Source organism: Pristiophorus japonicus, chromosome 10, assembly GCF_044704955.1.
Source record: "Pristiophorus japonicus isolate sPriJap1 chromosome 10, sPriJap1.hap1, whole genome shotgun sequence".
Taxonomy (NCBI): Eukaryota; Metazoa; Chordata; class Chondrichthyes; family Pristiophoridae; genus Pristiophorus; species Pristiophorus japonicus.
This window is the reverse complement of record NC_091986.1, coordinates 114,616,781-114,638,216: the sequence shown is the minus strand read 5'-3', so window position 1 is coordinate 114,638,216 and position 21,436 is coordinate 114,616,781. Positions and strand designations below refer to the sequence as shown.

Below are 21,436 nucleotides of genomic sequence, written 5' to 3'. Positions count from 1 at the left end.
GGCGGCGCTGACCTTTGCCGTGGCGCTGGCGGTCTCGTGACCAGTATGGCTGCCTTCAGTAAGAGTATCCCGCACGGCTGCTATGAGATCGGGCACACATGGAGTACCTCTTGCACCGTGTCCACACTCCAAGTCACTGTTGGAGCTTTGCAAGAGTCCTTGAAAATTTATGCGCCGCTATACATCGTGAGTACGGCTGCACTCTGTAGGAAAGCTGGGCGCAGAGGGTTGGAGGGAGGCCTCCAAAAGGATGCAGATCCCCGAGGTGGGAAAAGGGCACAGCTGATGGGCTGGGAGGCTTCTTTACCTTTAGTGGTCGAGTTGTATATTTTAGCAAACTCTCCTCGCTCTCCACTGAACCTACAACCAGCCGTTGCAGCAGAAGTCGGACTGCTATAACAAAGTAAAAGGCGCTGAGTTCAAAACAACTAATATTTAACCAAGACTAAATAATCGTTGGTGCATTGCAAGGCATTGCGTTTATTTGCATGAATAGATCAGAATAAAATTGTCGTATGAGCGATTACCTTTAACTAGTACTGTACAATCTACTCATTAAAGATTGGCCAACATAATCTTGTTCTCATAGTGCTTTTTTGTTCTATGGAGCTGTTCATTACTTCTTTACTTGTTAATCCAAAGCTTTGGCTACAACTCTTTTGTTGCATGACAAAATAAACATTAATTCAAGTGCCCCCTTATTAAAGGGGGGAAAGCTTTGCCTACATAGTTTTTCTGGTGTTGACAGGTGGAAAGACGATATGTAATTGGATGAGAACTGTTTTATGAAATTATATTGCTGTATTAAGTGAATGTAATGTGTACAGTAAATATATAAGTATTTTGGACACTGGGAAATGTACTGTAGTATTGCAGACGTTGACCTGTGGGGTATTTTGTGTTGGCTATTTACAGCAGTCTTTTTTAATAATTAAACATTGCATCATTGCTTATTTCCAATATTGTAAGCACACTTAAATGCCAGTGGTCCTGGATTGTTTCTGTCTATTTCTGAATATTTTAGTGATTACACAATGTTGTATGTATGTATGTATTTCAGTCCACTTTTCTATGTTGAGTGTTTCTGTATTCTAACTAGTTGTTTGTATTTGTTCCCTGCTTATTAATAGTGGAACAAAAATAGGGTCCTTTTGCTTAACTGTAAAATGGAATATTGTATTTAGAACCATTGTTTAGTAATCAAGTGCACAGATGGTTTCAATAAGGCATATTTATAGAACTCAGACCATTAGTTTTTCTCCTAAAAAAATTTTCTCCTTGTAGGTACTTCAGTGTTGGATCTATTTCTCGGTACTGGTATTGGCCATGTATCTTTGTAAAATGTATTTTCCAGATGTGGGTGTGGCTGGCATTTAGTTGCCCATCCTTAGAAGGTGTTGGTGAGGCCCCTTCTTGAACCACTGCAGCTTGTGTGATGAAGGTGTTCCCTGTTTGGTAGAGAGTTCCAAGATTTTAACCCAGCGATGATGAAAGAACAGCGGTATATTTCCAAGTCAGGATGGTGTGTGACTTGCAGGGGAATTTGGATGTGCTGGTGTTCCCGTTCATTTGCTGCCCATGTCCTTCTTGGTGATGGAGGTTGCGGGTTTGGGAGATGCTGTCGATGAAGCCTTGGTGAGTTGCTGCAGTGCATCTTGTATGTGGTACACACTGCAGCCACCGAGCATCAATGGTGGAGGGAATGGATGTTTAGGATAGTGGATGAAGTGTTGATCAAGCGGACTACTTTGTCCTGAATGGTGTCGAGCTTCTTGACTGTTGTTGTACCTGCACTCATCCAGACAAGTGGAGAGTATTGCATCACATCCTGATGTGTCTTGTAGATGGTGGAAAGGCTTTGGAGAGCCAGGACGTGATCCTTCCTAGAATATGTAGTCTCTTGTTCCACTATATTCTTGACCATTGCTCAAGGCAGATGTCTGTCAAACAGCTAATGTGGAAACACTCAGACTTCGAATGACAGCTGCTGCTGGAAAGCATTACCTGGAGGCCAAGTGTCTGAACATATATCCAGGATTTTTGCCTGTCTAGATTGGGTTGTAGAGGCAAGCAGTTGCTCGAACTGGTGGAATCCCCATTCAGTTGTGTACAGTGTGAGTTAATACTGTGGCAAGGAGGAAGTTGGCAATGCACTTACAAATGTCGTCATGAGTTCTGCTAATTTGCTGCTTTATGCAGAGATCGGTGTAACTGAAGGACTCAAACCTGCATTTGTTGGTTATTCAATGAGCAAATAAGTAGTGTTTTTGAGGGCTGGGATGTGAGACAGAAACAAGAATGGGGTCAAATTGACTGGAAATTAGAACTGTAGCCCTAATACCTGTGCCAGGAAGGTTCATGCTCATTCTGCTAGCAAGTCTAATTGATGGAACGAGGAGGGTACATCTGTCACGGGGATGGGAATCTTCCCAATCTAACCGGAATCTTTCTATGTTGGTAAGATGTGCAGTTGTAGCTGGTTCAGCTCCTGAAATAAAAGAAAGAACTTGCATTTATATAGTGTCTTTCGTGACCTCTGGGTCCCAAAGCACTTTACATTCAATGAAGTACATTTGAAGTGTAGTCACTGTTATAATGTAGGAAAACGCAGTAGACAATTTGCGCACAGCAAGTTCCCTCAAATAGCAAAGTGATACATAATTAGATAATCTGTCTTTTTTAGTGATGTTGCTTGAGGGATAAATATTGGCCAGGACAGAGTTCTCTTGCACAAGAAGCTGGAGTCAGAGGAATGGTCCATTTGTTTGGGGTGGGGGGATGGGGGTGATGGGGTTGAAAAGGTTAAAAATAGGGAGGAGCATGGATATGGAGAGTTTTAATACCGAGATGAGAATTTAAAATTTGAGATGTGTTGGGGGTAACCAGGAATTCATGTAGGAGAGTAAAGATGAGGGTGATGGGCAAGTGGGACTTGATATGACCAGCCAGGTTTTGGGTGAAAATCAAGGTGCCAGACAGATTCCACGAAATGGTCATTTGCTGTGTGAACCTAGCTAGTGAATGTTGGAGTGCCTTTACAGCTGAGCCCAGTCATATCCATGCATGCAAACATCTAGCAAGGTTATTGGATCAGGACCTTGCCTGATTTGTCTCTGTCTAGCCTGGTGACATTGAACCCAATTGTAACCCCTCCACAGTGATTTTTATTTTTGCTTATGAAGAAGATAGTTTTGAAATGCACTCAAAATGACGTGAAGTATTAACATAGAAACATAGAAACATAGAAAATAGGTGCAGGAGTAGGCCATTTGGCCCTTCGAGCCTGCACCACCATTCAATAAGATCACGGCTGATCATTCCCTCAGTACCCCTTTCCTGCTTTCTCTGCATACCCCTTGATCCCTTTAGCCGTAAGGGCCATATCTAACTCTCTCTTGAGTATATCCAATGAACTGGCATCAACAACTCTCTGCGGTAGGGAATTCCACAGGTTAACAACTCTGAGTGAAGAAGTTTCTTCTCATCTCAGTCCTAAATGGCCTACCCCTTATCCTAAGACTGTGTCCCCTGGTTCTGGACTTCCCCATCATCGGGAACATTCTTCCCGCATCTAACCTGTCCAGTCCTGTCAGAATCTTATAAATTTCTGAGAGAACCCCTCTCATCCTTCTAAACTCCAGTGTATAAAGGCCCAGTTGATCCAGTCTCTCCTCATATGTCAGTCCCGCCATCCCAGAAATCAGTCTGGTGAACCTTCGCTGCACTCCCTCAATAGCAAGAACGTCCTTCCTCAGATTAGGAGACCAAAACTGAACACAATATTCCAGGTGAGGGCTCACCAAGGCCCTCAGTAAGACCTCCCTGCTCCTATACTCAAATCCCCTAGCTATGAAGGCCAACATACCATTTACTGCCTTCACCGCCTGCTGTACCTGCATGCCAACTTTCAATGACTGATGAACCATGACACCCAGGTCTCATTGCACCTCCCCCTTTTCTAATCTGCCGCCATTCAGATAATATTCTGCCTTCGTGTTTTTGTCCCCAAAGTGGATAACCTCACATTTATCCACATTATACTGCATCTGCCATGCATTTGCCCACTCACCTAACCTGTCCAAGTCACCCAGCAGCCTTTTAGCGTCGTCCTCACAGCTCACACCGCCACCTAGTTTAGTGTCATCTGCAAACTTGGAGACATTACACTCAATTCCTTCATCTAAATCATTGACGTATATTGTAAAGAGCTGGGGTCCCAGCACTGAGCCCTGCGGCACTCCACTAGTCACTACCTGCCATTCTGAAAAGGACCCGTTTATCCCGACTCTCTACTTCCTGTCTGCCAACCAGTTCTCTATCCACCTCAGTACGTTACCCCCAATACCATGTGCTTTGATTTTGTACACCAATTTCTTGTGTGGGACCTTGTCAAAGGCCTTTTGAAAGTCCAAATACACCACATGCACTGGTTCTCCCTTGACCACTCTACTAGTTACATCCTCAAAATTCCAGAAGATTTGTCAAGCATGATTTCCCTTTCATAAATCCATGCGGACTTGGACCGATCCTGTCACTGCTTTCCAAATGCGCTGCTATTTCATCTTTAATAATTGATTCCAACATTTTCCCCACAACTGATGTCAGGCTAACCAGTCTATAATTACCTGTTTTTTTTCTCCCTCCTTTTTTAAACTGTGGTGATGGGATTTTCCTGCATCACCCAACAGTTTATCATAACTGCAAACCTAGGATGCATCTGATGGGTTATTGGGTAAGTCGTGCGATACTGATATAGTGAGTTAGCTGATCTCAGCTGGGGCAATGGCAAGGGACTAACAGCTTCTGGATCCTTGGGCTAGGGAAGGGAAAAATCAGCTAAGGTACCTGTGGTTGACTGCTGAACATTCACTTTCTCTTGTTTGTATAGGTTTGGGCTTGGCTATGATATGTGTAATGTGTAAGTTGTCTGCTGACACTTATTGTTACTGTTCGCGTACAAAGAAAAGCTGCTTAAGTAGGGTAGTGGAGAGCTGTCGGCATCCTTAGAACCTTGCACCAGTATGAATCACTGCATTGAGGAGAGGAGGGAAAGACAAATCTGAGGCAGATTACACCAAATACAAAGTAACATCAAGAATTTAATGATGTGCAAAACAGCACCAGAGAATAGAGATGTAGGAATAATTACAATTGGAGCAGAGACAAGTGAGAAATTCCAAGTAATGTACAATTGAAAAGCAGAACACCAGAATTACAACTCAAAGCAACAAACACGATAAAACTGCTATGTGAAAGTCATTGGAATCCCAAATATAAATTGACAGTCCATCAGCAGCAGAATTCTGGGAGAAGGAGTTAGTGACATGATAAACTTGCCACAATTCTAAACCTTTGAATCAATAGAAGGACAAACCCTAAAGTGAAATAATTTCAAAGACTTGTATATGCAACGGTCAGCTCCCATCGGTGAAAAAAAATTCAAGCACCAAAATTGTGATGATTGGATTGGGAAGTGGCCAGGCCAACGTGTTACTTCTTAAGTACAGACTCTTAAAAATCCAGTGTCTCATCATATCTGTGTGAATTAGCTAGTACAGGAATTCGCCTAGACAAGCAGACCTAAGTGTCAAAATTTTGTTATTGAAGACTGAATATGAACACAATTTTCTCAATAGCATACCAAAAATAGTGGAGAAGCAAGGGGCTAATATGAGTGAGGAACCTAAATTAATTATCAGAGAAAAAGTACTTGAGAAACGAATCCCCTGGACTTGATGGCCTACATCCTAGGGTTATACGAGGTGGCTGCAGAGATAGTGGATGCATTAGTTGTGATCTTCCAAAATTCTCTAGATTCTAGAATGGTTCCAGTGGATTGGATGGTAGCAAATGTAACTCTGCTATTCAAGAAAGAAAGGAGAGAGAAAACACAACTACAAGCCAGTTAGCCTGACATCAGTCGTCAAGAAAACGTTGGAATCCAACCGGGTACTTATTTAAAAAAAAAATCATCATCTGATTAGGCAGAGCAGCATAGTTTTTTGAAAGCGAATAGTATTGAACAAATTTATTAGTTTTTTGAGGATGTAGCTTGCAGGGTAGATAAAGGGGCACCAGTGGATGTAGTATATTTACATTACCAAAAGGCATTCGATAAGGTGCCACAATAAAGGTTGCTACGCAAGATAAGGGCTCATGGGGTTGGAGGTATTATATTAGCATGGATAGAGGATTGGTTAATGGACAGAAAACAGAGTAGGGATAAATGGGTAATTTTCCAGTTGACAGGTCGCATGGTTTAGTGCTTGGGCCTCAGCTATTTACAATCTATAATTCATGACTTCGATAAAGAGACTGAGGTTAATGCATCCATGTTTGCTGATGATACAAAGCTAGTTGAGAAAGTAAGCTGTGAGGAGGACACTCAAGCCTGCAAAGAGATATAGACAGGTTAAGTGATTGGCAATAAGGTGACAGAGTCGAATGTGGGGAAATATGAGGTTATTCAATTTGTAGGAAGAATAGAAAAGCAGAATATTTTTTAAATCGTGAGAAACTATTAAATGTTAGTGTTCAGAGAGATTCCTCATACAGGAAACACAAAGTTAGCATGCAGGCACAGCAAGCAATTAGGAAGGCAAATGGCATGTTGGCTTTTATTGCAAGAGGGTTGGAGTACATGAGTAAGGAAGTTTTACTACAATTGTACAGGGCTTTGATGGACCATACCTGGAGTACTGTGCACAGTTTTGGTCTCTTTATCTGAGCAAGGATATACTTGCCTTAGAGGTGGTGCAAAGCAGGTTCACTAGATTGAGCCCCGAGATGAGAGAGTTGCACTATGGAGGGAGGAGAGCATGCTGGGAGATCTGAGATGCAGTGATCGTGACCATCTTCAAAAAAGTGGACAGGTCCGACTGTGGCAAGTACAGGGGAATCTCACAACTATCAGCCACTGGGAAAGTTGTCGCTAGAGTCCTCCTCAACCGTCTTCTCCCTGTGGCCGAGGAGCTCCTCCCGGAGTCACTGCGGATTTCGTCCCCTACGTAGCACAACGGACATGATCTGTGCAGCGTAACAGCTGCAGGAAAAATGCAGGGAACAGCACCAGCCCTTATACATGGCCTTTTTCGACCTTACAAAGGCCTTTGACACTGTCAACCACGAGGGTCTATGGAGCGTCTTCCTCCGTTTCAGATGCCCCCAAAAAGTTTGTCAACATCCTTCACCTGCTTCACGTCTACATGCAGGCCGTGATCCTTGCCAACGGATCCATTATAGACCCAATCCACCTCCAGACCGGGGTCAAACAGGGCTGCGTCATCGCTCCAACCTTCTTCTCAATCTTCCTCGCTGCCGTGCTCATAGTCTACAGGGCTGCAGTAATACCCGCCCTCCTGTATGGTTCAGAGGCATGGATCATGTACAATAGACACCAAGTCGTTAGAGATGTATCACCAACGATGTCTCTGCAAGATCCTATAAATCCCCTGGGAGAACAGGCACACCGACATCCTCATCCAGGCTAACATCCCCAGCATCGAAGCACTGACCACACTCGATCAGCTCCACTGGGCAGGCCACATAGTTCGCGTGCCAGACACGAGACTCCCAAAACAACTGCTCTATGCGGAGCTTCTTCACAGCAAGCAAGCCAAAGGTGGGCAGCGGAAATGTTACAAGGACACCCTTAAAGCCTCCATGATAAAGTGCGACATCCCCAATGACACCTGGGAGTCCCTGGCCAAAGACTGCCCTAAGTGGAGAAAGTGCATCCGGGAGGGCGCTGAGCACTTCGAGTCTCAACACAGAGCGTGCAGAAATCTAGTGCAGGCAGCGGAAAGAGCATGCAGCAAATCAGTCCCACCCATCCCTTTCCCTCAACGACTATCTGTCCCACCTGTGACAGAGTCTGTGTCTCTCGTATTAATTCAGCCACCAAAGAACTCAATTCAGGAGTGGAAGCAAGTCATCTTTGATTGTGAAGGACTGCCTATGTTGATGATGGTGGTGCAAAACAGGTTCACTAGATTGAGCCCTGAGATGAAAGGGTTGTCTTAATGAGGATAGGTTGAGTAGATTGGGCCTATACTCTCTCGAGTTGAGAAGAATGAGAGGTGATCTGAGTGAAACATACAAGATTCTGAGGGGATTGACAAGGTAGATGCTGAAAGGTTGTTTCCCCTGACTGGAGAGTCGCGAAGTAGGGGACAAAGACTCGGGATAAAATGTCGGCCATTTAAGACTAAGATGAGAAGGAATTTCTTCACTCAGAGGGTTATGAATCTTTGGAATTCTCTACCCCAAAGGGATGTGGATGCTGTGTAGTTGAGCATATTCAAGGCTGAGATGGATAGATTTTTGGACTCGAAAGGAATCAAGGAATATGGGTATTGGCAGGAAAGTAAATTTGAGGTTGAAGATCAGCCATGATCTTATTGAATGGCGGAGCAGGCTCGAGTGGCCATATATATGGCCTACTCCTGCCCCTAATTCTTATATTCTTGTATTCTTAACACTTTCCATGGCATGTGAAGCTAAATTGATTTTCTGAGGAGATGGGGAAGGAGGCAGATGGTATTTGATGCTACATTACAGGGATGTGACATTACAGTCCCAAAGTAAGCGCTCTACTCTGAACTCGTCCACGGCAAATGAGCCAAAGGCGGGCAGGGGAAACATTACAAGGACATCCTCAAAGCTTCCCTGATAAAGTGCGACATCCCCACTGACTCCTGGGAGTCCTTGGCCATAGACTGCCCTAAGTGGAGGAAGTGCATTTGGGAGGGCGCTGAGCTCCTCGAGTATCGTCGCCGAGAGCATGCAGAAATCAAGCACAGGCAGCGGAAGGAGCGTGCGGCAAACCAGGCTCCCTGCCCACCCTTTCCCTCAACGACTATCTGTCCCACCTGTGACAGAAACTGTGGTTCTTGTATTGGACTGTACAGCCACCTAAGAACTCATGCTAAGAGTGGAAGCAAGTCTTCCTCGATACCGAGGGACTACCTATGATGATGACGGGGGTGACTCACTGAACAGTGAACACAAGAGACTAATCAAATGATCCATTCTGGGATCAATGAAATCCTGAAATTTGAAGGGGGAGACCCAAGAGGCTGGAAAGTGGATTTAAATTGATAATTTAAAGAGATTCAGATTATAAATTAAATGCTCATGCAATAACATTCCAGTATAGCTGGAACAGAAGACTGGTCCAGAGGATGACTCCTCCATAACCTCTGTTACATACATCAGTCGTCTTCGTATGGCAGTAGCATAGCAAATCAAATGCCAATATCTAAGACCGATATCTAGGCTAAATCTTCCGGTGTAACAGCATGGATATCTTGTCGGCTGCCTGTGAATTTCGTCTGAGGGCAGTGCTCAGTGATGTGCTGCAGGGTCTGATTAGGAGCTCCACAGTCGCATGATGGGGATGCATACATCAGTAAATTATAGATATGCAAGTCACCAGATACTATAAAAAAGGTTTTCAATTATCCATCTCCTTGAGTATAGTCCTATCATAGGGCCTCCCACTGCTTGTTTGAAATAACATGCTAAGGTTGGCCTGTGATGCTATTTCCAGGTGATGGGTGCTCCCTGAGTTTATGGAAAGTTAAAACAGAATGGACAGACTAACTTCTCTTCGCAGTGGAATGAACATTTCTAAAGTTATCCCCAAAGTTGGAAACAACTGAGTAGGTTGCACTAACGCAGCATTCAGAAAATGGTGCATTTCTAAGAATTGGCAGAAATGACTATCTTAAAGACCAAAGTTTTGGAATGCTGGATTGAGATTTATGTTTGTTTATCGGGTTTTTATATATGATACTTAATGTAGCTCTTGAGTTACTTCATGTTAACCAACTCAATTACAAGGATCCATTTAACTCTTGGATCATCCCAGTGAGATTAAGGGCTGAACAGGGCAGATTTATGTATGATGAATAATTATTGCATTACTTCTGCATAGCCCAGGATAAAACAGTTATCACACACAACAATAACTTGGTTTTGGAATTAACTGTGGTTTCTAACAAAGCACTGCTCAGTTTAGAATTACTTGTGTAGCCATACCTAGGTTCAACTTCTTTGAGGATTCCAGTAGGTACTTGGCAAAGTTGGCCCTTTTTTTAGTTTATATAGCAAAGTAATACATAGCAATTGTGCCATTTCTGTTTATCTACATCTTGGGCACTACTAATGTAAACCAGTTCAACTATGTGGAAATATTTTTGTCTTCTGCTGTGATGGTCTGGTCTCTGGGGTAGGCCTTGGGCCTATGTTTGTAGTTCTCTTCTTGGTTTGTCTTTCTTTTCTGACTTCAGCCAGCACTTTGCAAGTACTTGTGCTATGTTTTTAATTGCCACAACTGGTGGATTTCTCTTTCTGACCTGAAACAAGTTAAGATGAATTCCAGATACCTTTCTTCTTCAACCTCAACTTCACTTCTGAATTGAAGCTAAAATCAAGGCATAAACATATTTTTAGCTCAAGATTGAAATACTACTACAGGCAATCTAGTCCATTTATTCACTTTTCACTAAGTCTGTAATTTCCATTTAGATAATTCAAGCATCTGTCCTTTTTCAGCCAATTTTCTCCCTGCTTTTCTTGAAAGTTTCCACTCGTTCCTTGGATAAGGTTCCCATGGGCATCCTCCAGTATCTTTGAGAGTCAACGCAGTTAGTGCTGGTGGGCTTTGACTATGGGGGGAATCAAATCTGAGTCCGTTCTTCTTCTTGCTCCACATCTAAACACCGGCAACAGTGAGTTAGTGAGGAAAGGAGGTGGGTGACATACATTGCGGTAGGAAGAGGGGACAATAAAGGGATCCTGAGTGTTAAATTGAGACAGGTGTACTGAATACCTGTGACAATTCAATAATCTGGAGTAGGGCAAATATATCTTGGCATCATGGAGTGAGTGTTTACCAAGGGGGGAGGCTGGTGCTGTTTGTAGAAGAATGAAGTGCAGGAATGCAGCAGTAATGGGGGATTCCATGGTGCGAGGAATAGACAAGATGCGTTTTTAGCTGCAACCAAGCGGTTCAATTGATGTGTCACTCTTGGAGGCCAGGATAATGGATATAATGGAGCAGTTCAAAATATTTTGAAGCGGGTTTGAGAGCAGCTAGAAGGTGTGGTTCATGTTTGAACCAAACCTAGAAAGGAACAAAATTGAGGTCCTGCAAAGTGGGTTTCAGGAATTGGGAAATCGATTTGAAGAGTAGGACCTTCAGGGTTGTCGTCCAGTTGTGGGCACCCTACTTTAGGGATGATAAGGTCATGAATAAAGCGCAGAAGAAATTTACTCGGGTGATATCAGGAATGAGCGGATTCATTTATAAGGAGTGACTAGAGAAACTGGGGTTCTTTTGACTAGAACAGAGAAAGTTTAAGTAGAGAGCTGATAGTAGTTGCGGCGAATAGCGTAGATGCCTTTTAAGAATAAGCTAGATTATTACATGAGAGAGAGAGAGAAAGGAATAGAAGGATATGCAGATAGGGTGCGATGAAGTAGGGGGAGAGGAGTATTGTGTGGAGCATAAACATTGGCACAGACCAGCTAGGCCGAAAGACTTGTTTCTGAGCAGTAAAAACAATTCTAAGTAAATAGGAAAAGCTATTGCTACTGGTCAGTGAGTTGGTAATTAGAGGGCATACATTTATGATACCAAAAGAAGTAAGAAAGATCAGGAGAATCTATTTTAAGTAGTTTCCTATCAGAAACTGGTGGAAGCAGCAGAATCTACAATGGCCTGGATTTTGGGCTGGGTAATAACATTCGGCATCATTGACCCATTGAAATTGACTGCAACTTCAGGATTTAGCACATGCGTATCTAAATGTGGAAATCCTGAAGTTGCGGTCAGTCATTCACTGCTCTGACACAGTCTGCGCGGTGGAACCTACCCCACAGCCGGCAATCAACGGAACTGACGAAAACCTGAGCTTTTCAGCACTATTAACACTGTTAAATACCCCATTAAATGTTGAGCCTTTTTGGAATAGTTGTAACTGGGGTTTTAGCAGCTGACTGCTAAACAACTGTTCTAGCCCTGGGAAACTAATTTTTATATTTGTGGAGTGTCAAATTTCTCCATTATGATTTAAAATTACAATTAAAAAAAACTTTAAATATTAAAGAAAAAGTTTGTTCATATTTCAGTTTCTATCTTATCACATGTGAAAGTCCCAATCTTTATTTTGCTCGCTAACATTTTTTAAAAATGTGGATTGAAGCTGCTTTTCATTTCCTGGTTTGCTGTCTGAGAATTCTTCAAAGTGATTGGCTGCTTAGACAGCTTGCTGACGTCACTGCAGCTCTTCACTGGGAATTCCAATTATAGAGTGCTACAATCAACTGCCTATCGAGATGGCAAACTTCTCTCTGGAGACATCACGAGATCTTTGTGGGCAGCTTTCTTTGAGGCCAGCGGTGAGTGCCATTGCTTTGCTGCAGACCACAAATTACGGGCCAATCGTTTTTAAAAGTGAAGTAGATAGATTGAGTCAATAGTGCTCTTGCCCTTCAGTCAATAGTTTATGGCTTCAAGCCACACTGCCGACTTGAGCATGTAATCTAGGCTGATGCTTCTTTGTACTACTGACAGACTGCTGCATTGTTGGAGGTGCTGTTTTTCAGTTGAAACATTAAACCTTAGCCCTGTCTGTTGGCTCACATGGGTGTAAAAGATCCCTTGGAACTATTGAAAGAAGATCAGGGAGATCTCTGTCAAGATAAAATTTATCTTTCAAAACAACACCATCTGGTCTCATTTGCTGTTTGTGGGACCTTGCTGTGTGCAGGTTGACTGCTGCATTTGCCTACGAAACAACATACTACATATCATAAATTAATTCATTGTCTGTGAAGTGCTTTTGGTGGCTTTAAGGACATGAAAGTTACTATCTAAATGCAAGTACTTTAAAATATTTGAAAAAGAGAAATGTCAAAGGGTATGCGAGAAGGGCAGGCGAATGAGACTAATTTGATAGTTCTTTCAGAGTGTAGTGTAGAAATGCAATAATGAGAAATTCCATAGAAGAATAGGCAAAAACTTTTGTAGCTTGTGCTGTGTTGCCTTCCATGTGCCAGTGTTGGTGATATAATGCAATAATGGAATGTGTATAAAGGGTGCAAGTAAGAGGGAATGGGAAAAGCCATAATGAAAGTATCTGACAGCTGGTGCAGGTGCAGTGGGTCTAATGGCCATCTTCTGTGGGGTAAAATTATGTCTTTTTCGTAGGGAGGGGTGGTGTTGGATAATCAAGAGTTGGTATTCTGGAGTGTAGAATTTCCCCCACTCTCTCAACCAACCCAAACATACTTGGCGTATTGTTCAGGTCGTATCTCTGCTGTAGAAAGGGAGCTAACTCAGCACAGAATGAGGATCAAACTTGGTACCTTTCTGATCAGTATGGCATGGTGACTTACTGTTTTAACCATCTGAGCTTTTTAGGCGGTCTGGAAGTGTACTTTTCTGTCTGCATGATATTGCTCTTGAGAATCCTATGGCATTCTTTTAACAGAACCACAAAGCATTGTTCCTAACAAAACCACTGAGATAATGCCTTTCCCTCCCATGCCCACCCTCAATGTACAATAATGCTTTCTCTCAATCATTTTAAAGTTTAATTAAGTTAAATCTTACTGATTTTATGCTGCACTGGCCAGACAGGCTACTGACACAGAAACTTGATACTGAAACAGAACGGAAATTTGGTATCATTCTTGGAGTTTCGGATTCAGCATACATGATATCATGACACATGTTCTATATTAAAAGCATCACATTAACATACATTTTCAAAAAAATAATCATTAATAAAGTGCCAGTATTTTTGAATAAGGAGAATAAAGCCTCTTTTAGAATGCCCTTCTTCACTGTCTTCAACTTTAGCTTTTAGTTCCAATGGAAAGATGAAAACCTTGTGGCTAACATGTGCATTGTTTAAACCTCAGCTGAACTAGAAAAGAAGCATGGTTTCGAAGAGAGTCTGTCCGAATGGTCCTATGAATCCTTTAATGTTGCTAGATATTTTGCTGCATTCATAGATGAGCGGACAAAAACTAGGTTGAATGGGCCAGAATTTGCAGTTGTCGGCGAAGCAAAGGCCCCGAAGTACGCTGCGCACAAAGACCTTGCAATACAGGTTTTCCAACCTTCGATTCAACGGAAGTTAGTGGGGGATGCCCTTGTTCAAACTGCTGTGACATCAACAGGCTGTCTAAGTAGCCAATCAAAAGGCAGAATTCTCAGTGAACAAGGAAGTGAATCAGCTCTTAAAATTCTAACTTTTTTTAAAGAAAGAGCAAAAGAAAGATTTGAGTCCTCATGTGGAAAAGGCGAACTTGAAATAAAGATGGACAAACTTAAAAAAATGAAATTTTTGAAATGTTTATTATTTTTGATTTTTATTAAAATGGGCAAATTTCACACTGTGCAAAATTAAAATTAGTTTTCCAGACCCTTAACATTTGTTTACCAGTCAATATGCTGTGAAAACCCCAGTTACACCTAGTCCCTTAGAGTCTAACTTTTAGTGCAGAATTTAACAGCGTAATTGCTTGGAAGAGCCAAAGTTTGTGTCAGTTTCAATGATATGGCTGATTACACAGATTGCTGGCTCGGTGGGCTGGAGGCACAGCGCAGCCTGTTTCGAAGCTGTCAATGACTGAGCGCAACTTTGGGATTTCTGCATGTGCCAAGTCCCGAAGTTGTGGTCAGTTTCAACGGTGGAATGATGGCGAAGTCTGCCAAATCGCTGTCATCCCAACGACAAATTCCAGGCTGATATTTCCACCAAACAATGTGCTCTTTTTCTTACTGTGCCAGTATCATTAATAGCCCAAATCCCTAGGCAGCACTTGGAACCACACATGCAGGTTTATGAGAGTACTGCTACAGGTAGTTTAGTCATTTTGTCTTGCTCGCCAGTATTGTGTGCTTCCTGTTGCCTAAAGTGCAGTCACATGGGTAGAAGGTAGATGGACTATTGCTTGACCAGTGTTTTCCCGCTATAACTTGGCGAGAATATAGTTTTTCATGTGTTTAATTCACAAAACACTTTTTAAAACTGTGCAGAGTTGTAATGTACCCTTGTTTTATTTCTTTTTGCACTTGCCCTCAACTAGCTTGCATTAGGGCTTTATTTGCTGAACATTGTCAGCTGAAGCATAATCCTGCTCTTGATCCTTTGTTCACAAACTGCGACATGCATCCTTAATTTTGGGAATGGTTGCCAATGACTGAGTTTAACAGCGAAGTACCAGTTATATTTTACATTGAACTGTTTTTCATTTATGTTTGACAGCAAGTTTTTTAATTTTGTTAGTTATGGATGTAAACCAGAAAAATGCTGTTTACAATTTCATGAAGGCTAAACCATGTAGTAATAAGAGCAGAAGTATGTTAAATTATCAAACAAATCAGATATGACTTCTATGAATACACCTTATTCTCAATTTCTGTCACTTAAAAGAAAATCATACCATGTTTGTTTTAGATTGCAGCAATTCTTCGAAGGCGGAAGTTAGACTACTACATTCACAAACTGCTTCCTGAGATCCTCCAGTCGACCTCGTTCCTTACTGCAAATGGTGGCCTCTATATTATGTTTTTCTGTATCCTCAGGTGAGGAGTTTACGAATCTACAGATGACATCAATTTTGTAGGATCTGTCATAAAAATGCCAGAAGCTTTATTCATGTGCTTTTCTGTTGAATGTAGGTCATGTTAACTAAATAGCATTCAGAAAGTGAAATGCTCACAAACCAGTCCATTTATCACATTCCTGGCAAGTTTAATTGGCACTATTTGGCTCCACTTGTCAAAATTATAGTTTTAATGCAGCAAATGCCTGTAACTAAATGGATATATGAAAGTATAGTGAAGCACAATCTGACCATTCCTATTGACTGTGAATACCCATGACTGATTTTGAAAGAAAATTGAAGGGAAGGAGGGAAAAAAAACACTGGGTCAAAGATCTTTAGACAGGCAACAACAACTTGCATTTATATCGCACCTTTAACACTGTAAAACATCCCAAGTGTTGTCAGACAAAATTTGACACCGAGCCGCATAAGGAGCTATTGGGACAAGAGGTAGGTTTTAAGGTGCGTCTTAAAGGAGGAAAAGAAGGTGGAGATGTTCAGGAGGAAAAAAATCCAGAGTTTAGAGCCTAGACAGTTTAAGGCACGGCTGCCAAAAGAGGGGTGAAGGAATTTGCTGGTTGCACAAGGCCAGAATTGGAGGAGTGCTGAGTTCTTGGAGGGTTACAGACACTGAGAAGTTTCACTTCTAATACAGTCGAGTTGGCATAGTATTAAGTCACCTATAGTTAGCCACATAATGTTGCACTGGCGGCTGGTCCCTGCTGTGTTTAGTATGTTTTGTTCAAATTTAAATTGGCGTATTGTTAAAGGCTCATAATGTTATAATTTATCTAATGTTATGCAAATGTTGGTCCTGATTAGCAAAAGTTCAAAAAAATTTACCATTAGCCCACAAATGCGAAACTACATTGGATCTACAACTGCATCAGATATTAAAGCAGTCCGCCTAACAAGACGCAAAAACCAAAAGGAAGATGCCCTTTATAAAAACAAAAGAATCTTCGCCAGTGGGTTCAGTGGGCAAAGCCACGGATTACTGATCTGTTCTGATTCCTGAAGGCTTACTGGGTAAATGCACATCAATATTTAGCTCTCAGTATGTGCAAAACTGTCTCTTTCATTGTGTAGCTCTCTTTAGATTGATCAATCTGCAGCCCGCATTCGCGCTCTCGCCCTCGCCCCCCCGCGCCCATTTTTTTTTCATTGTTTCTCTTCTGTAGCAACACTCTCACTCATAGGCGGTCCCTCGAAACGAGGATGACTTGCTTCCAAGCAAAACAGGGATGAGTTCACGGGTGTTTTAAATGAAGGACCTAATACTCCATGTCTTGAACTGCATGTTGAAGGGTGGAAGATGCCTGTGTGTGGATTTTGTTTAACACCAACCACATGTGGGCTTGACAGAGCTAGGTCTTGGTCCAGTGGCAAGAAACATAGAAAGTAGGTACAGGAGTAGGCCATTCGGCCCTTCGAGCCTGCACCGCCATTCAATGAGTTCATGGCTGAACATGCAACTTCAGTACCCCATTCCTGCTTTCTCGCCACACCCCTTGATCCCCCTAGTAGTAAGGGTTAACCAAGATGACGAGACCTGCGCTGCTGCATGGACCTAGTGCCCTCACACATCGCAGTTTGGGCTGGCCCGTGCTACCCCTGGATCCTCTCCTCTCCTGGGCCCTGAACACCCGCCTCTCATGGGCCCCGATCACCCCTCTACGAACTCTCGCCACTCCTTTGTCCCGACGTCGCCGCTCCTGCTATACCTGACTCGCTCTACTCACCCACCTGGGTTATGGTGACGTCCAATACAGTCGTTGTCTTTCTCACTGGGGTACTACTTACTCTGTAGATGTTGGTAAAGCAAATACTTTTAGTTGTGCCTCCTTTACAATGTTGCTATTGCTGAAATCAAAATTTCAATGTCCTGCTACTTCGAGGAAAAACAAGATTCTTCCTAGTTTCTTCGGACTTCTAACTAATCTCAAAATCTACCTGAGTAACTAGTCTCATGACCTCAGGAAAATGCAGCAGTTAGACCTTGTGGCTTTAAGGGGACACCAGGTTACAACAGCTGTATCGCAAAACTTATACATTATGTCCTTTTTAAAATACCATGACCAATGCTATGGGAGACTAAATTGGACGCTTTATTTTTTCCAAGTTCAGGATATTTTGGGAGGTGCAGTTGTGGTGTCATAACAGCTTTAAGATAATAGTTAAGTGAAGTGAGCCTGCAGCTAACATGGACATGATTTTTTCCACTTTCAATGTTTCCTCCACCCCTGGGCTGCTTTTCCCTTCCACTAAAGGTGCAGACTCGAACTGCAGTATGTTGGCTCCATGAATACTTGTTGCACTCTTGTACCTTATGGTCATTCTTCATGTCTGAGCTCGATAGCAAATGTCAGCCGACTATGGAGGTTGGGTGAGATAGGATCAAGCTGGCCAGTGGAGGACTTTATGGTGAAATAGCCTGCTGATGTTTGCTGTCTAGGTGAAGAATGACCCGTTGGGGAAGGTGCAGAAAGGCTGCCAATTGCAATGGGATCATATCCCCAACATGAATGACTGACTTCAGGAAAGGAGAGGAGAGGAGAGGAGAGAAGTGTGTTCATAAGGATAGGGGGAATGTATAGCTTAGTTTAAAAGGATGTGTAATTAAAAAAAAAAAAAAACTAGATCGGCTTACATTAATGGGTTGCTTCATACCTTGGTGTTCCACATTTTTATGCTAATTGTCGATCATGGAATTCAATGGCATATTAGTTAATAAAACATTTTGTAATACAATACATTTTTCACCCAAGAAATTATTCATGAATAGATCTAAAATCATGCTTTTTTGGTATATTTTAGTGAGTTATATTTATCCATTGGCTACAGAATTAATGAGGTGTTGTAGTGCAGTAAATAACACAGCGCAACCAGCGGAGTTTTTCAATCAATCTTCAGTTGGTTGCTACATAGGAGCTTGCCTATGCAGTTCTCGTGTTCTTTGTTTTTAGTTAACTCTGGCATTTGGTATGGCTGAATCAAGATAGATTATTTAACATTGCTAATAAAGCTAGTTTAAGTGTTGGGTTCTGTTTGTCTCCAAATCTAGGAAGCTTCTTGGGAAATTCTACATATGGTCCGCAGGATTTGGCGCAGCTTTGCCTGCTTCCTATTTGGCCATTCTGATTGAGAGGAAAAGCAGGTAATTTGTAAAAATTGTTATCCCTATAAATCAATGCTTGATGTATAAAATAAAGTGCTTATGATACCTGCATATGAATGCAACCTTTTTTAAAAACAAATTGCAATGGAATTTTGAAATATCAAGTATATAACATTTTTTGAATAGTTCATCAAGCAATATTAATGCTGTGAAATAGACTTTTTTTCTCGTGTTTTAGGTTCATTTGCATCGTGTTTTTTTTTCTCCCCCTTTTTTTTTTCTTGCCCGCTTTTTCCCATCTCCTATCCTGAAGGCTTTTCCTCCCGCTGCATTAAAGTTGCACTGGTGCTGGTTGCTCTGGAGAATGTACTGCACTCGCATGGTTTTTCATGTGTGATCATTGGTGAGTGTCAGCAGACTATTCAGCTGTGGAGGACATCAGCTAATGGCGACGTGCACTTCTAGCAGGAGGAGCTGGATAGCGGAAAGGAGTGGGAACTGTGGCCAATTTTCCTCTCCCTCATTCTCTGGCATTGAGGCAATTGTAGCACTCCCTACGACCATCTGAGCTGAGATTGGGCATCTCTGCACGAATCCTGGGCTGCGTTGAGTTGCTCTCAGGATAAACGTGTTGAACCATTAGGGAAGCTGTCACATACTCTTGCACAGAGTGTAATGTGGATTGATTCCACTACACGTGCCTTGTACGATCAGATTTTAACTGAACCCTGCACTCTCAAGTTTACAAGTTAATAGGATGTTGTTCTTGCCTACTGTGCACCCCGTTACTCTTATTATTATTACAGGGTACTTTCTTGTAAAAATAATTTTCTATCACTTATAAAAGGCTTGTGAAGTTGGCTGTTCTTTCCTCCCCTATATTCTCAATTGCTGGTAAAATCAAAATTTTCCTAACAAAATTAGAACACTTGCTTTCCCTGCTTTCACATCCATTCAACCATGCCAACTCATTGCCTGGAATTAATGCAACTTGCCAGAATAAATATCCTGACGTTTTACACTTTACAAAATGCACAAACCTAGGAAAAGATAAAATAGCTGAACTACTTGTAAGGCTGGCTCCAAAGCAATAGCTCCTTCCCCTTCAAATGAGAGACATAGAGCATATAAAACAAATCCTTATCCTAAATTACTATTAACAAAGTGTATTTTTTGAGCACTATGAATAAAATGCAATTTAAAATCTCACTTAATGTTTTAATATTTTAATTTGTTTTCTTGGGCCTATATGTGAAAGTGTTGTAACATTCCTATTTGGTTTTATTTATTTGTCTTTTCATTTTTATGTCCTTTTCTGTTTACCGTTTCAAACTGCGTTCTTGAAATGTTTGCTTTATTTATGCTATGTTCTTTTAAATCCAAGTGGGTTGAAGAACCCAAATATAATGCAACCAGCAGTGTCCAAATTTGACGCATTCAACAAATGGTCATTCAATACCCACGGAAGAGTTTGTCAGTTATATGATGAACACATTGGAATAGATTTGGTATGTCTATTGAACAGAGGGGATGATGCAATAGTGATAAAGAAAAAGAATTGGGGCAATGGTGGTCAGAAAAGTCAGAATTATTTAAAGGAATGCTGTGGTAAGGGAGCAATTCCAGATAACATACATAGAACAGAAAAGTTGATCTTTTGGTGCTGATTATGATTTTCCTAAACACAAGGACAGGTCATTCAATGACAGCAGGTTAGTTTCAAGTTCAATATAAAGCTTTATAAATGTGCAATGGGGAAAAAAGGAACATTATCCGTATCTGTGTTACAAGATAAATCCACTGATTTTTAAGGAACCAATGTTGAATTGCATGAAGCCAGTCATGGTGCTGCTTTAAAATAGAAATGGAATTAGGCAATTAAAATGGATTAAGTGATCGCTGAATGTGAACTTTAAAATGTTTGGTACAGTAGTTCTACAGTCCTATAATGCTCTTCATTTTAAGGAGGCTTCTTTCATGTTTGCTACAAGAACAACTTGTATTTATATAGTGCCTTTAATGTCGTAAAACATTCCAGGTGCTTCACAGGAGTGTTATGAAACAAGATTTGACATTGAGCCACATAAGGAGCTATTGGAGCCGAGGTAGGTTTTAAGGAGCGTCGAAAGAGAGGTGGCGAGGCTTAGGGAGGGAATGCCAGAGCTTAAGGCCTTGGCAGCTGAAGGCACGTCCACCAATGGTGAAGCGATTAAAATCGGAGTTTTCAATTAGGTTAAAATGTAACATTTTATAACCTTTAATCTTGCAAATTAGTATTGCAACTGTCTAGCATACTTGTGTGCTACTATTTAGTACATATTTTTTCTATGACTAAAAATATTTCAAATTTGAAGCCTTATATTAATTTTACAGTCTTCTGCCTGTCCCTTTTCATCTCCAAGTGCCTGTTCTTTGTTTAAATCTAGATAATGTGTAATGGCAGCATATTGGTCATGGGGTGGGGGGAGGAGGAGAGAGGATCACAAAAACTTGATCTTATTCCTGCTTAGTGGATCAAGTGGCTCTAGTGCACAAAGTGCTTTAGTACTGGCAAGTCAGGTGGTTTCAGAGTTCATTGTGTGTATTCGGGACAGATTCTTAGAACAGTACGTTGTGGAACCAACCAGGGAACAGGCTATTTTAGATCTGGTAATGTGTAATGAGGCAGAATTAACTAAGGATCTCATAATA

The 21,436-nt window shown here is 41.7% G+C and overlaps 1 protein-coding gene across 3 annotated transcripts in view; it reads left to right on the top strand.

Annotated features, from left to right (window-relative positions):
• Positions 1-21,436, top strand: part of tmem135 (transmembrane protein 135) — a 594,106-nt gene that overhangs the window by 8,790 nt on the left and 563,880 nt on the right. For 2 of the 3 annotated variants that reach the window (XM_070892007.1, XM_070892006.1), the window contains exons 1-3: positions 11-186; positions 15,477-15,604; positions 18,692-18,784. In XM_070892007.1, coding sequence (XP_070748108.1) covers positions 46-186; positions 15,477-15,604; positions 18,692-18,784 — 362 coding nt within the window. In that variant the 5' untranslated portion in view covers positions 11-45. Of the gene's footprint in view, positions 1-10; positions 187-15,476; positions 15,605-18,691; positions 18,785-21,436 lie in introns of those variants that run through there. The other variant, XM_070892008.1, reaches the window with a different exon arrangement.